A 15182-nucleotide genomic window follows, 5' to 3' on the forward strand; every position below is an offset into this window, starting at 1 on the left:
GGGGACCCGAGAAGAGAAGGATTGAGACTGCTCTGTGCAAAACCATTACACAGAGCAGGTAAGTATGACGTGTTTGTTATTAAAAAAAATCAGCCTGTAATATCACTTTAACAAGAAATAAATGAGCTTTAAAACAACCCTTACTTATCTTTGCAGCTGCAGGCACTGTGGAGCATTTCACTCTTAACATTTATAACAGAGGTACTGTACTTGGGTTCTGTTTTCAGGTTTTTAGCAGCCTTTAGCTCCTAACCTTTCTTCCTCTCTCAGAACTGGCTTGGCAGCCTTCCAGCCTTTTAAACCCAAAGCTTGCACCCTCTCTTTACACAGGAAGGGAGGAAGGCTAAGCAGAAGGCTTAGCGAAGATGGGAGAGGTTATGCCTGGGCAGGGAATTCCTTCCTTTTTTTGCCCAGAGTCCATTCACCTAAAGGAGGAAACATAACCCATCAGTCATGAAGTATATAGTGTCCTGTGATATCCTCCAAGAAAAGGATTTTACAGGTAAACTAAAAATCCTAATTTCCGCAAGATGCTGGCAGGGGACAGGATTTTTTATTCAGGCTGTAGCTGCTTTCTGAAGAAAACAAAACGGAACAAAGTGTAAGGTTTAGCACACCTGGAACCTGTTTAGCTGATTTAAACAGAATGTTCAGTTGGGCTTTAATGGATTTGTTGGTAACACGGTTTCAGAAATCAGAATGCCACCCTGCATTGTATAGGAATGACAGGTACACAAAACACAGTTGTCATTCTATTTCATTAAATACAGCAGAGGATAAGTGCATGTCTTGTATGAGGTCTACACCTCATCCTGCGATAGGCTCTCATTTCTTTCATCCAGACTGTATAGCATACAAATGCAAACACATAATATCCCTCCAGTATTTTGCACATGTGCCCACTAAGTGCCCACTAAGTGTTTCCAGGGCTGCAAATAACTTCTTGAAAAAGGCACTCAAATCTTACAAGTGTCTCTAAATGTAAACATGGAACTATATGAAAGATTTAGGGATACAAACATCTCTTGAATGTAATCATGTATATACATGAAGCCCAATCTGCTTGTTACAGTGGCTTCCTGAATAGACCTTGTTTTCATGTAAATGAGTCAGGACTGTACAACTGCCTCCCTATTCAGGGAATCAGACAATGCCACCCTTGCTTCAGAAAAAATGGAATTACATCAGGCACCTAATATTACGGAAAGGCACTGAGGCTACTTGTGCCGCTTCCTAAAGTCCTGCTTTACTGATTGACAGCATAATATATCACTGCACCGTGTTATCATTTAAGCAAAGACCGCAAGAATAAATATTTCACATTTAAAATACAGAAGAGTTTAAGGCATAAATACTGCATAAGGCAAATTACAAACATAAATTAAAATAAAAATGGTATTCCGCATTGTATTGCCTGGTAAATTATTCTAAAGGAAAACTCCAGGCAGGCAGTTAAACAGAATGTATATAAGTTTACTGTAAATGCCAAAGGGTGTGCAATTCTGTACGGCTAATCTTGTAATTTCCACACTGCACCATCAGAGGGGTGACACTCATTGTTCATTTTTCCTGGTTCAGTAATTCAGCTTTCTATGTCTACTCTCCACCCCAGTCTTCTCAATGGATAGTGGATGAGCACTAACGACTATGTTCACTGTGGAAGGAACAGACCTGGGTAGTAAGGAATTAGCTGTATTTATGTATTTCAGCTATGTAGTGGTTTGCCTGGAGTTGTATTTTATAAAGGAAGTCCATTTTGTATAGAAAATGTACCTCTCTGAATAATAAAACTTCATTTTTTGTAATATTTTTTTATTATAAAAGTAAAAGAGGGCAGCATAGAACTAGTGCGAAATTTGACATATATCATAAAATAGCATCTCACATTAACTCCTAAATATCTGGTTGGATGGGTGTAGTAACAATTCTCAATGAATTCTCAAGGTGCTCATCAGATATTTTGGTTCTAATTTTGCCCTTCGTGTGGTTCATACTTGAAAGTAGTTGCACACAAATATAGGTACTGCTGAAACTGATGACATGAATAAAGCATGATTGTGAAGTGTGGCAGATATGTATTTGGGAAAATAAAACTTATAAAGGTCCAGTAAAGATACCATGTAAAAATTTTCTGCAGCTGTATATGTTTGCTAAGTGTAAACACATTTTTACAAAAAATTTCCCCCAAAGACCAATATTTTTGTAAGTAAATTTATGATTTTGTGTTGGGCCACATTCATAGCGGTCTTAGCCCCTTTTTACACGAGCACACCGATCGGGTCGCCTGTCTGTTTTTCAAGTGGACCCAATCGGACGCTCCATTGCTCTCTACGGAGCAGCGGGTGTAAACGGACAGGTGTCCATTTACACCCGCCTGCAATCCTCTCCACTAAAAACAGACGGATGGGGATCCGTTCCCCATCCGTCTGGCAGATTGGATCAAATGACAGTCAGATGGAAATGGATAGGCAGTCTGTTTCCATCCAACAGCCCATAAAGGACAGCAGGCTCTGCATAATTAAAGGGGACATGGACTTGTCATCCTCTTTCTTAGTGGGGATCAGGGGCAGATCCCCTGATGGGTAAGTGGATCCACTGATGGGTCCTCCCCGTGTAAAAGGGGCCTAAGGCTGCAGCTTAGAGAAGCCTGCTCTAAATGCAAACTGTAACAGAGTATGGAATTACTATGTCAGTAAAAGGCAAAAATAAATCTTTTACAAAAAGGTTTTAAAATATCACTTTGCCACATCACAGGCATTACGATTTAAAGGCAAATACTTAAGCTTGATAAAAAGTTGTAATTAGGTTTATGAAAGAATCTAAATATCCAGTCTTAAATCATCTGTCTCCTAATTAAGCCTAAAGCGAATAAGAATGAAAAACAGTGTCCCCTGCAAAAAATCGACTTCATACTTTCCTGTCACACCACTAACCTGAACTGTATTGCAGAGATACAGATGTCCTAAGAATTTTCAGGATCCAACACTTGTGTTGGATTTCTGACGCCCCCCCCAAACATTGTGCTCTGTGGTTCCTCCCACCAGTTGCTATGTCTCCATGGGTCATTGTAGTGATGTTGATGTAGGGGCTGGTGGGTCAAACCATGAGCACAGTGGGGAGCCAAGCATCTGACACACCTGGAACTGTACCAGACCATGAAGATTCTAAAGGCAGCTGTATATTTGCAATGCAATGCAGACAGCAGTGGACCAGATAGATATGAATTTTTTCTTTGCAGGGGATGCATTGCCCTTTTAAGTTTCAGTGGCAAAGTTTCATTAAAGTACCACTTTTTTTTTTTACAGTATTCAGTTCCTGACTGCACAAAGTACATGTAATGCTTTCTAAATTCAAATAAATCTTTGCGCTCAGATTAAATAATTCATAAAAAGCGGCTAGCACAGGAATAGATGCAATCCCTCAAACAATATATAACAAAAAAAGTGCAGCACTAAATAGTGTTGAAGTCCATCAATTATATACTAAAGTCCGTGCTCAAAAAACTTCTTAAATGACTGAAACCAAACCATCAGAAGAAACGGAGAAACCCACATATGCCCCAACTTCCTAGGTGCCCTAGCTGCAATGTCAAATAGGACCCCACCCTAAACCTTGTCAATCTTACCTCCCTCTGCTTCCGTTGCTTGCCTTGGGCAAGTTCGGGGATCAGAGACAGGTGCCTCCATGCCTCCTTGCTAGCTGTATTGTTGAACAGCTGTGCACCATCTCTATGCCGACGACACACAAATCTATCTCTCTACCCCTCACCTCACCCCCTCAGTCTCCAATCGCATCACTAGCCTACTAAGTGACATATCGGACTGGATGTCACTCCACTTCCTCAAACTCAACCTTTCCAAAACTGAGCTCCTAGTATTCCCTCCAGCCCGTGCCCCCTCCCCTAACTTCTCCATCAAGATCAACAACACTATCATCAGTCCCACCCCTCACGCCAGGGTACTAGGTGTAATCCTAGACTCCAATCTGTCCTTTCAGCCCAGGTCCAATCGCTGACAAACTCATGTAGACTTCACCTCCACAACATCTCCAAGATACAACCGTTCCTAACCCCGGAAACCACGAAGCAACTCATTCACTCCCTTATTATATCACACCTTGACTACTGTAACTCCCTCCTCACTGGCCTACCTTATCGCAGGCTATCCCCACTCCAGTCCATCATGAATGCTGCTGCCAGACTCATTCACCTTACTAACTGCTCTGTATCTGCCACCCCTCTCTGCCAATCCCTCCACTGGTTTCCAATTGCCCAACGGATAATATTCAAAACACTAACAATAACGTATAAAGCCGTTCATAACACTGCCCCAAATTACATCATCGACCTTGTCTCTAAATACCACCCAAACCGTATTCTCTGCTCCTCGCAAGACCTCCTACTCTCTAGCTCCATTGTCTCCTCCTCCCATGCTTGTCTCCAGGATTTCTCAAGGGCTTCCCCCATCCTCTGGAACTCCCTACCTCAATCTATCAGACTATCGCCTACTCTGCTCACTTTTAGGTGCACTCTGAAAACCCATCTCTTCAGGGAAGTCTACCCCGATCCCAGCTAGTACTGGAATCCTCTACTATTCCTACCACTCCATCCCCCACAGCTAATTACCTCTTGTACCACTATCCCCTCCCTCCTAGATTGTAAGCTCCAAGGATCAGGGCCCTCTAATCCCTCTTGTATTGAACTGTATTGTTACTGTACTGTTTCCCTCCATAATGTAAAGCGCTGAGCAAACTGTCGGCGCTATATAAGTCCTGTTTATTAATAATAATAATAATAATAATAATAATGGGAGATTCTCTGTCCAACACTGCAGCTAACGTTACAGGGCACTGGGGAAGGTGGGACAAAGTACTATTGAATACTGTAAAAAAAGTGATACTTCAATTTTAACATACCCTACATAAGGATGCTCTAGGCATCACCCTCTGGGTGACAGATTCTCTTGCTCATAACACACTTCGTCTCTTGAACATACATGGCAGCATCACATAATAGTGCTCCGGGTATAAGGGCAATTTAAAAAACTGCAAGTGTTTATGTTTTATCATGTAATAATGCATGTTATCTGCATGAGTTGACAAATCATCAACTGTCTACCTCTGGAGGTTTCTCACTTCCCTGAAGAGCCACCCTTAAGGCTGGTACACATATCGATATTGTCCCGTTCAACACAGCCAGATGACATTAGGCCAGTGTGTACAACAGCCTGACAGAAGCCGGCCAAATGCCCAGCTTTTGTCATATGGGCATGGTGGAAAACCAAAAGCCAATCAGCATTCGATCAGCACTTCCAGTCAATGGCTGCGAGTACTAACTGGTGTGTTCTAGCAGGGAAAGGGGGGAGGGGGAGTTCCTCTGTCAGAACACAATAGCACAGCAGGTAGGATGGTTTACCAACTTCGCATATTATTATTATTATTATACAGTATTTATAAAGTGCCAACAGTTTGCTCAGCGCTGTACATTACAAAGGGGGACAGAACATGTGACAGTACAATAACAATACAATGCAATACACGAGGGGTTCGAGGGCCCTGCTCCTTGGAGGTTACAATCTAGGAGGGAGGGGATGGTGGTACGGGAGGAATAGCTGTGGGGGATGGAGTGGTAGGAAGAGTGGAGGAGGTCGGGAATTAGCAGGGGGTGGGGTAGGCTTCCCTGAAGAGGTGGGTTTTCAGGGTGCGTCTATGTATATGCAGTGCAGCAAGCTACTCGCAAGCTCTTCATTTTGTTTTTTGTTCAACCTTTAGATAAAGTAAATAGTGAAATATAAACCTTTTGTTTGTACAATTATAGTAAATTTAAGCCTAAATGTCCAGATTTTTGATAAAGCCTTTTATGGTTTGTCCTCTTATAGGGCCTTATTTACACGGGCTTGAGGTTGTGCACAGCAAGCTTTTTCAAAGCTTTAAAGAAGTATCGGCTGCACTTTCCTCACGCTGTCACTGCATGAGGAAAGTACTGCAGAGAACCGGCAATTGTCAGCAAAGGGAACAGCACTGATCATTAGGGCACTGATGATAAGTGCCCAGTAGTGGCACCCACCTGTACCCAGCAGTGCCGTTCACTTGTACCCATCAGTGCCTCCCACCCGTGCCCTGCAGTGTCACCCAGCAGTGTCACCCACATGTGCCCATCAGTGCCACCCACCTGTGCCTAGTAGTGCCACCCACCTGTGCCCAGCAGTGCCACCCATCAGTGCTGCCCAGCAGTGCTGCCTATCACAGCAGCATCATCAGTGCCAGCTCAACAGTGCTGCCTATCAATGCCACCTAGAATGGGGTGCCTCAAGACTGTACACAATTTTAAATGGTGCCTCGAGACTGTCCACAATTTAAAATATGTCGTGACTGAAAAAAGGTTGAGAAACACTGGTTTAGACCAAAGCATATTCAAGTCTTACCTGGTAGCCAAACCTCATTAATAAGTCTCAGCTATCCTCATACTTATATACAGTATATGTGAGCTGACTGATGCTCTGGGCTTTCTCTCCCTCTCGCTGTTGTGGGAACCAACTGCTGTGTGCAAAGGCTGACTGCTGACAGAAAACTTCAAAAGTTTTTTAGTGGTTCAGATAAGCAGATGTTTTATTTGTTTTATGCTATGGGCATGTACAAATCCCTACTGCATTGAAACTGTGTTTGTTTGCTGACTTGCCAAATAAAAGTTCAGGGCAATCTTGGACTGTTCCTGTGATGCCATAGCTGTAGTGTATCTTAGTAAGGCCACAAATTAAGAACTTCTGTTTGCTTTTATGAGGTTTTATGTGCATTTTGTAATGATAGGTTTGTATGCTCGAGCAAAAACATGTGTCTGTGGCAATTGGAAATGCTTGATATCATTCACAGATTATCCAGTATGAGACCAACTGCTCCTTTTCCTTCACAGAAAAGAAAGCTTTGGTGGTGCATGATTAAAACCAAAAGGGGCAGATCACTTACTACCCATCCTACACACTGAGAATAATGCCCATCTAAGAGCACTTTTAGAAAATGCAACTGTAGCTGCATGGTATGTTCCCAGTATGCATTTTCATTAATATTCATTTAACCATACAAATATATCGTAATTAGTCCTTACTGGGTTTTCTTACATGTTATTCAATAAAGCATAATTAATATTTCACAGTCAACTATATATACATAGAGTGTGTATATATATATATATATATATATATATATATATATATATTTTACTAAAGAAGCATAGTGTTTATCATTTTTTTCTGTATTTCAAAAATAATAATTTCTTTTGACATTAATTTAAATTAACTTTTGAACCATATCTTTATTTACTTGAAAAAAAAAAATACAAATATAATACATCTGAATAAATTCCAGTCCACATTAAAATACAAAAGTGTTAAATATCTTCTAATAATCTAAAGATGTTCATTAATTATTAACCTGAACTTTAAAACAATTGCAGCAAAATACAACATAACCCAAGCAAACTCATTAATATAAATATATTCATGAACAATAGTTTCATTTAATTTACATAGAAATAACTGTAATTTAATAAAGAAAAATAAAAAATGTTTCAAAGAAAATATAACCATTGGGAAATATTTAAAAATATGAAAATAAAAATAAAGGATTACAAATATACAAAATATAAACTGTAACTGCTAACATGTGGTGCAATGGAGAATAAATAAATAAATAAATAGATAAATAAAAAGCCTTTAAAATCCAACAGTCCATGTTATTATTCAAATTGGTTGGTGTGGTGTGATTATCATAGGCAGTAGAAGATGGCCATAGCTACTGTTGTTTTGATATTTGTGTGAAGAGCAAATTTAACTCTAAATCTGTTGGCAAGACCTTGCTTCACCCACGTAATCTGGAAAACATCCATATGTGAGGCTTGTCTAAGCCCCTGAGAAGACTGTTGCCCTCCTGCTCATGTCCGCCAGCTCTCTGATCTGACTTTCATACTTAATCTGGTCTAATCCTACTGAGCATTAACTTCATCTGTGCAATGAAACCTGTAGTATCCATTCTAATATTTGGTGAGGAAGGCATTTACTAAATTACTTGCTGAAATCATATGGTGTTGTTTAGCTCTTTATTTTAATCAGATGATGCATCTCGGGGACACATTATCTGTGGTTTAGCTGCAAACCCAGGTTTGTCTTTTTATGAACAAAGAACCTTGCCTGTATTACACCACTTCTGAACTGTTACTACGTGATGAATGTCACAACGAACAACGAGTAACAAATGGCTTTCATAATATTAGGCTTACAGGGGCTGAAGTATAAAATGCATAGAGGCAATGCTATAAAATGTTTTACCAGGCAGTCAGTAACTTTCTCAAGGATAACCCTGAACAAAAGGCTGGTTTATAAAAAGGAAAACCATCAAAGGATAATCTATTAAAAGGGCTTACCGATGTAAAGCAATAGTATATCGAACAATAAAGTTATGTATGAAAAATTTAACTTTTTATTTTTTTAACATATTGAATATCCTTGGTACAGGTCCAAATAATATGAAATAAAACTTAAGTCCCTATCAAAATAAAGTCCATCCAAGAAAAAAAAAAAAAGAAAGGAAAAGGAAAGGAAAATACACGTCTTTCAATGTAAAGAAGCTGTAGCAGAACTATGAATTGAACTAAAATGGTGACAAGCTTGATTAATGCTATTTCTGACAACTCCACTGAAATAATACCTGTTCTCTTAATTACATGTTACAATATGTCGTAGGATGATTTATCCAGAGAATAAAGAACATGATACAATGTTCCTCCCTATTACCTTGCTGTTAATAACTGTCTACTTAACTTTAGCAGCCTTCAGAAACATCAGATATAATTTGCTTCTCTTCTGAACGATTGACGTATACAAGTTGCTGATTTTTTTTTCTTCCTTCTGTAAAGGTCTCATATGCATTTAAAACACTCTAAGTAGCTATTACAATTCAGCAGAAGACCACAGATCACTGGAAGACATTTTCTTATACATGAATTATTTGGGACCCCACTTAAGATAGCTCGTGTCACAACAGATTGTTAAAGCGGGTATGCTCAGAAAACATTATTTTGGCGATCACTTGAATGCCAAAAAAAAAAAAGCACAACCTTGCACTAATATCAATAGTCAGATCTTTAGTAACAAGTAAGCTAATTGAGCTGTTTGTGTTGATAAACTCCCTTTCCTCCAGACTGTTCCTCCCTGAACCATAATTATTTGCAATTTGCTTAAGTCGTCCATTTACTGATACGTCAAGCATGAAACAGAGGCAATTTCACAAAATGGAAATGCTTCTCAAATTCAATCTTCAGGAAATAATGTGGTACAAGTTACTCCGTGATAGAAGACTACCTCATGACTGTCACATCGAGATGAATATTAATTTGTTGAGGTTAAGGCGGTTTAGTGCTTCATTTGTTGACTTTGCTTAGCCGTCAGAGAGCAGAGCAGCGCAATTATTCCAACAAATCTATTTTTCTCCCCCTCTTTTTTTAACATGAGTTACCATTTTTATGTACTTACCAGTCAGCACACATAACAATGTCAAAATGTCCTTCCAGTTGAGAGACATCTGTCTCATTATCCCACCGTAAAATGCTAAGGGGAGACAAGAAAAAAATGTGATTTTAATATTTTGCATTTTTAACACCATGAATTTTTGTGACATTCACTCAATGGTTGAAAAAGCAAATAAAATGTTGGCAAACATATCTCATTATCACTTTTATCAGGTCCTTCAGGATATGATGATAAAAAAAAAAAGAAGAAAAAAAAAAGAAAACCAGGAAGAGGGTAGAAAAGAAAATAGTTTTCTATGTTTTGTAGTGCACCTAGTGCATCAGCCAATGCAACAACAGCTCAAGCTCTTCTAAAGTGTACAGCCAACCATGCAGGTCAATGATTTGACAATCTTACAATCCTTTCCTTTATTATGCAGAAATATCCACTAATTAGGATACATCGTAAAAGCAGACCGTTGGCTGAGAACAAAAAACTTTAGAAAATATCCAGCCATCCTAATCATTTTTCCCTTGGAATGTTATATGGTTTGTTGGCCAATGGAATGATCTGTCACACACTATCCCATGAACATACTGAAGTAACCGGCATCTGTAATGAGCTGTCTTCATCTTCCATCTACGGTGAACATTTTTCTGAAACAATGGCAAATATTGGTGTTTAAGTCATAAAGTTGAATTACCAAAGGGCTTCACTCATGGTATATGAGTATTATGTTGCTTCTGCTGTAAGTCTTAAATATTTTTAACAAAAACATGTTATTTTCTAAAACAAGTTGCGCAGTTCAACAAATTCTGAAAAGATTTTTTTAAATGTTTTTGGTAACTATGAGTGAATGGCAAATGACAAAGCTGTTTTTTTCTCATGTAAAATATAAAGAAGATTTAAAAGGTTCCTGCCATGATTTGGCTGATGTGTGTATCTGAATAGTCAGTCTTTAATTATTATAGTGTAAATGTGCAAACTTACTTATTAAACATTTATATTTTGTCTGAACCTGATACAGTAACATCAGGGACAGTCGTTACTTGTCATCCTTACAAATTATACACACAGAAACTTGAAGGAAAGTGTGCTATACCACTTATAGTGTCTATTGGAAGCCCGTGTGACATGGTGACATGCAGGAGCCAATTGGGACATAGGGACAGAGAGCTGACACCCTACAAAGAACATGCCTGAACAAGGGCCTTGATAGCAGGGCCATCCGTTATAACTCTAATAAAAGCTAAAGGTTTAAAATAATAATGCAAAAAATACTTTTGAAATTTCACTAGCATGTTAAAGCATTAATGAGATGAGTCATATGTATTTGAATGATTTGAAAGACTTCTATTCAGAAAGCCACAAGGTGACAAATAATGCATATTGTTTGGAAAACACCATTGTTTGTAACCAAGCATACCTTCACCTTTCGGAAAATGTTACATGTTACACCCATAAATGGAAAAACTACCAGTTCCGACAACCTTTGTGGCTGTCGACTTGTAGTTCTCAATGAACAACCAAAGAGCTGTTGAGAGCTGTGGTAGTTCATTGATTCTTCCTGTTAGTGTGTATGGGCTTGCCTGTGAGAGGTACGAGAAGACAGATAAACTGACAGGTCTGCAGAAATCCAACTGGGATCTGCTTTCCAGGCTAACAAAACAAAAAATGGTAAAAGCACATTTTTTTTTATCTGCAAAAAAATGTGCATTTATTATTTTTTGTTAAAAGATGACCTTATCCTTTAAAATCTGGCAAATTTTTTTGGGGTATATACATACTATGATCACAAATAGGATGTAAGCCTGTGCTTTCGATTTGTAGATAAACAAAGTATATCAAAATCAACTGTGTCCCTGCTGAGGAAATTAAATTTCCATGTTTGTTCTGATCACAGTTGTCAAGTGGAAAAAGCCATGAAAAGCTTGTTTTGCCAGAAATGAGAGGGTAAATCTTCCAACAGTAACAGTTGTTCTGGTGACAACTCTCCTCTAAGAGAGGATTTCACTTACTTTGGGGAGATCTACTCATACTTTCTGTTGTGTCTTGAGACAGGATGTAAAGAAACATCTCCCCAATGGGACACAGAAAAAATACATACATGAATATATAAAAAGATTCTACTGAACCTACTGGGTACCAGTGCTTGCATGAATACCACCTACTGATACCCCCTACTTATGGTCATGCCACTGAGTAAAAAGAAATTAGTCTCCATTCTTCAAAACACACTTAATTGTAAGCAATTCTATACTTTTTGGTAATATAGCTGTATAGATTAGTTTATATACCTGACAATTTAGCTTTCAGAGTACAGCATGCAGCAGTGAGGGTTTTTTATGTGCAAATCAAACGATCTCCTACACTAGATAATTTAACTGATTTTTTTGTCTATGCCAACCATCAATGCTTAGGTTTACTTTTGAACCTTAGCGGATATGGATATACAGTATCGTATAGATATAAGCACAATCTGAACAACTGTTTATTAGGTGCAGTTCATCGATCTGCAGGAAATCTACCCTGTCTACAACGTTTATGAATTAGAAAATACATATGAACTCACTAACTCTACTATGTATAGGTAAGAGTGACTCTTAACAAATGTTTAAAACAAAAATTATTTAAAGGCTAGGCTTCCTAGCCTTTAAATAAGAATATTTCCGCCACTATGCTCCCCTTGTCTTGTAACAATTAGGGAGTTCCACATATGTTGGATGAGCATCTACTCTTCTCTAATTTCAAGTCTCTTGTATATACCTCTTGAGTTTTGACACTAAATTGATACTTGAAAGAGTAATAACAGCAAGTTAAGGCTTGTAACAGACTCAGGACAGTGGTTTTCAGGATAGACGCTTCACTGAGCATCTCACAAATCGTCTCCTCCTCCCATATGGTACCTGCTGGTCTTTCTAAAGCTCCGATCCATAATTAAGTCTTAAGTAATTGTCCATGACCATGCTGACTCTTTCATCTCAATCCTTGTGCCATTAGTTATAGAGGTGATCCAATTAACAGCTGGAAGTCATAACCAATGGTGAACTCTACAAAGAAACCTGCAGTCTTATAGAAACTCTATGAGCACCTGTCTAACTATATCACAAACACTTCTGGTGGTCTCTTTAAATTGCATACATGTCATATAATAAGCACACCATTAACAATGCACCAGTCTTTGTTTTTCTACCACAGATGTTCAAGTTATTTTTTAATATCCTTGTAGTGTGTTTCTTTGCATTTCAGCATTTCAGTATTAAGCGTACACCTTACAGCTAAACTCCAGCCAGATACAAATAAATTGAATCATTAATACGCCATAAAATGTATTGTGTAAGCAGTGTAAGTACCCGAATTTGACCTGGTATGAGCATTGTGCAGCTCCTGTACAACCGCACTCAGAGTGGGAAAGACAGAAGCAGCACAAGGAGCCAATCAGCTGTACTCATGTGCTCACAAGGAACATTCTGATAACATGAAAACAAAGTGACAGAGAGAGGAGGGCATCAGTTTGCTGCTTCTCCTGTCCAATCACAGGTTAGTGGAGGAAGAAGACCTGTAGAAGGTGCTTAACTGTAGAAATAGAAATCAAAGGTCTTCTGTCCTGCTTGACAGAACTGTGCTGTGTGAGGGGCTTTGTAAATCTCAGAACTGGATAAAAAGAAATACAAATCCTTTGGCAGGTATAACAGCTCCATTATATGTATTAAATCTGTGTATTTAATAGTTTGCCTGTTATCATGAAAACATGGCATAGGTTACTTTGTTGGTGATACAACAATTCTTTAAACAGTTTGTTCTGTTGGACCTCTGCATCCACATGGAGAGCAGGCTACAGGTTATTTTACTATGGCTGAGGCTTCTTTATCAGCAAACTGAAGGTAATACTGTAATCAATTACCTTTATACTGCATCTGGAATCCACTGAGTTTAAGATGAGTTTAAGATGAAAATTCTAGAGCAGTGGCCAAGCACTTCTGCCTAGCAACACTAGGGTCATTGGTTTGAATCCCAACCAGGGACGGACTGACAACTCATGGAGCCCCCCGGGCAATAGGGGATCATGGGGCCCCTGTTTCCTTGCCCACACTCAAACCACACCCAAAAAAGCCTATGAAAGGTACCAGGGACATCTCATGGAGCACCCTACTGACCCCAGGCCCTTGGGCAGTGCCCGAGTTCTCCAATGGTCAGTCCGCCCCTGATCCCAACCATGACACTACCTGCACAGAGTTTGCATGTTCTCCCTGTGCCTGCGTGGATTTCCTCCAGGTACTCCTGTTTCCTCCCATACTCCAAAGACATGCTGGTAGGTTAACTGGCCCGTGTATGTATGAAAGTGAGTTAGAGACCTTAGATTGTAAGCTCCTTGAGGGCAGGGACTGATGTGAATGTACAATATACTGCAGATGTAAAGCGCTGCGTAAATTGATGGTACCTTTAATAAATAAATAAAAGTTCCACTCGGTTTATATAATAAAAAACTTGGCCTGCCTACCTTGGTTCTTTTTGTATCTTTGCACTGCCTATGATATGATACAGCTGATTATAGGATTTTATTTTACCTCCTACATAACTGGGTTGGTCTTTTGGGCCCCTATAAAACTAATCCAGATCCCAGATCAGCTGCATTCAGCACAGTGATGGTTTTCAGCACAAATGTTTAAGTACATACATTTTACATTATGCCAGTATTTGTAATAGTATCATTGTGATTCTTGATGTAGTTATCATCAGTGTTGGTTTTATAGATAATGATGAGGTTTAGGGGCTAGATTGAGGTATAAGACTAGGGACAGGGGTAAGTTTAGATTAAAGTCCATTTACAGCGGTAACATTTGATCAATATGTTTCTTCCAGGCCTCCAGGGTAGGGGGGAGAGGATTTTTTTCCAGGTTACCAAACCAGTCTTTTTGATATGAAAAAAAGAGTTTTTAGTAGGCGTTTAGTGTATTGGTCTATCTGAAGACCCTCCAATATCTTTAGAATGCAAACTATAGGATTAAAAATATTGGGAAAGCCCAGAGACATTAAAACAACAATCTCACACCAATATTATGGGCAGCACAGTGGCTAAATGGTTAGCACTTCTGCCTGGCAGCACTAGGGTCATTGGTTCGAATCCCAACCACGGCACCACCTGTGTGGAGTTTGCATGTTCTCAATGTGCCTGTGTGTACTCCAGGTACTCCAGTTTCCTCCCACAGTCCAAAGACATGCTGGTAGGTTAATTGGCTCCTGTCTAAATTGGCCCTAGTATGTGTATGTATGAATGTGAGTTAGGGACCTTAGATTGTACACCCCTTGAGGGTTAGGGACTGATGTGAATGTACAATATATACATGTAAAGCGCTGCGTAAATTGACAGCACTATATAAGTACCTGAAATAAATAATAAATAAATAATTATAAAACAAATCCAAGCCTGTTGAGGGCAATTGGCATGTAAAAGCTTTGGTGAAAGAGCTTAAGCTTGATGATTTTATACTTGGAAAAGTTAGGGTATATAAGTATGCTCAAATTCTAACCACTCATCCAACATCATTTGGGAAATCAAGGTTTGCCATTTTGTTTTAGCCCTCTTGATCCTGGAAGACCTAGTGATTATGAGCTTGGAGTAATAGGCAGAAATAGATTTTGTTGATCTCTCCAGGTAAGCATTCCTGGACTGTACTGTGATCA

At 39.1% G+C, this 15182-nt stretch overlaps 1 protein-coding gene across 1 annotated transcript in view; it reads right to left on the reverse strand.

Annotated features, from left to right (window-relative positions):
* CAMKMT (calmodulin-lysine N-methyltransferase) overlaps positions 1-15182 on the reverse strand; it is a 553001-nt gene that overhangs the window by 72518 nt on the left and 465301 nt on the right. The window contains exon 8 of the mRNA XM_089653930.1: positions 9522-9596. Within this exon, the coding sequence (XP_089510056.1) occupies positions 9522-9596 (75 nt within the window). The remainder of the gene's footprint in view (positions 1-9521; positions 9597-15182) is intronic.

Source organism: Staurois parvus, unplaced genomic scaffold, assembly GCF_062004578.1.
Source record: "Staurois parvus isolate SC_StPar_1 unplaced genomic scaffold, SC_StPar_1.0 ptg000727l, whole genome shotgun sequence".
NCBI lineage: Eukaryota > Metazoa > Chordata > Amphibia > Anura > Ranidae > Staurois > Staurois parvus.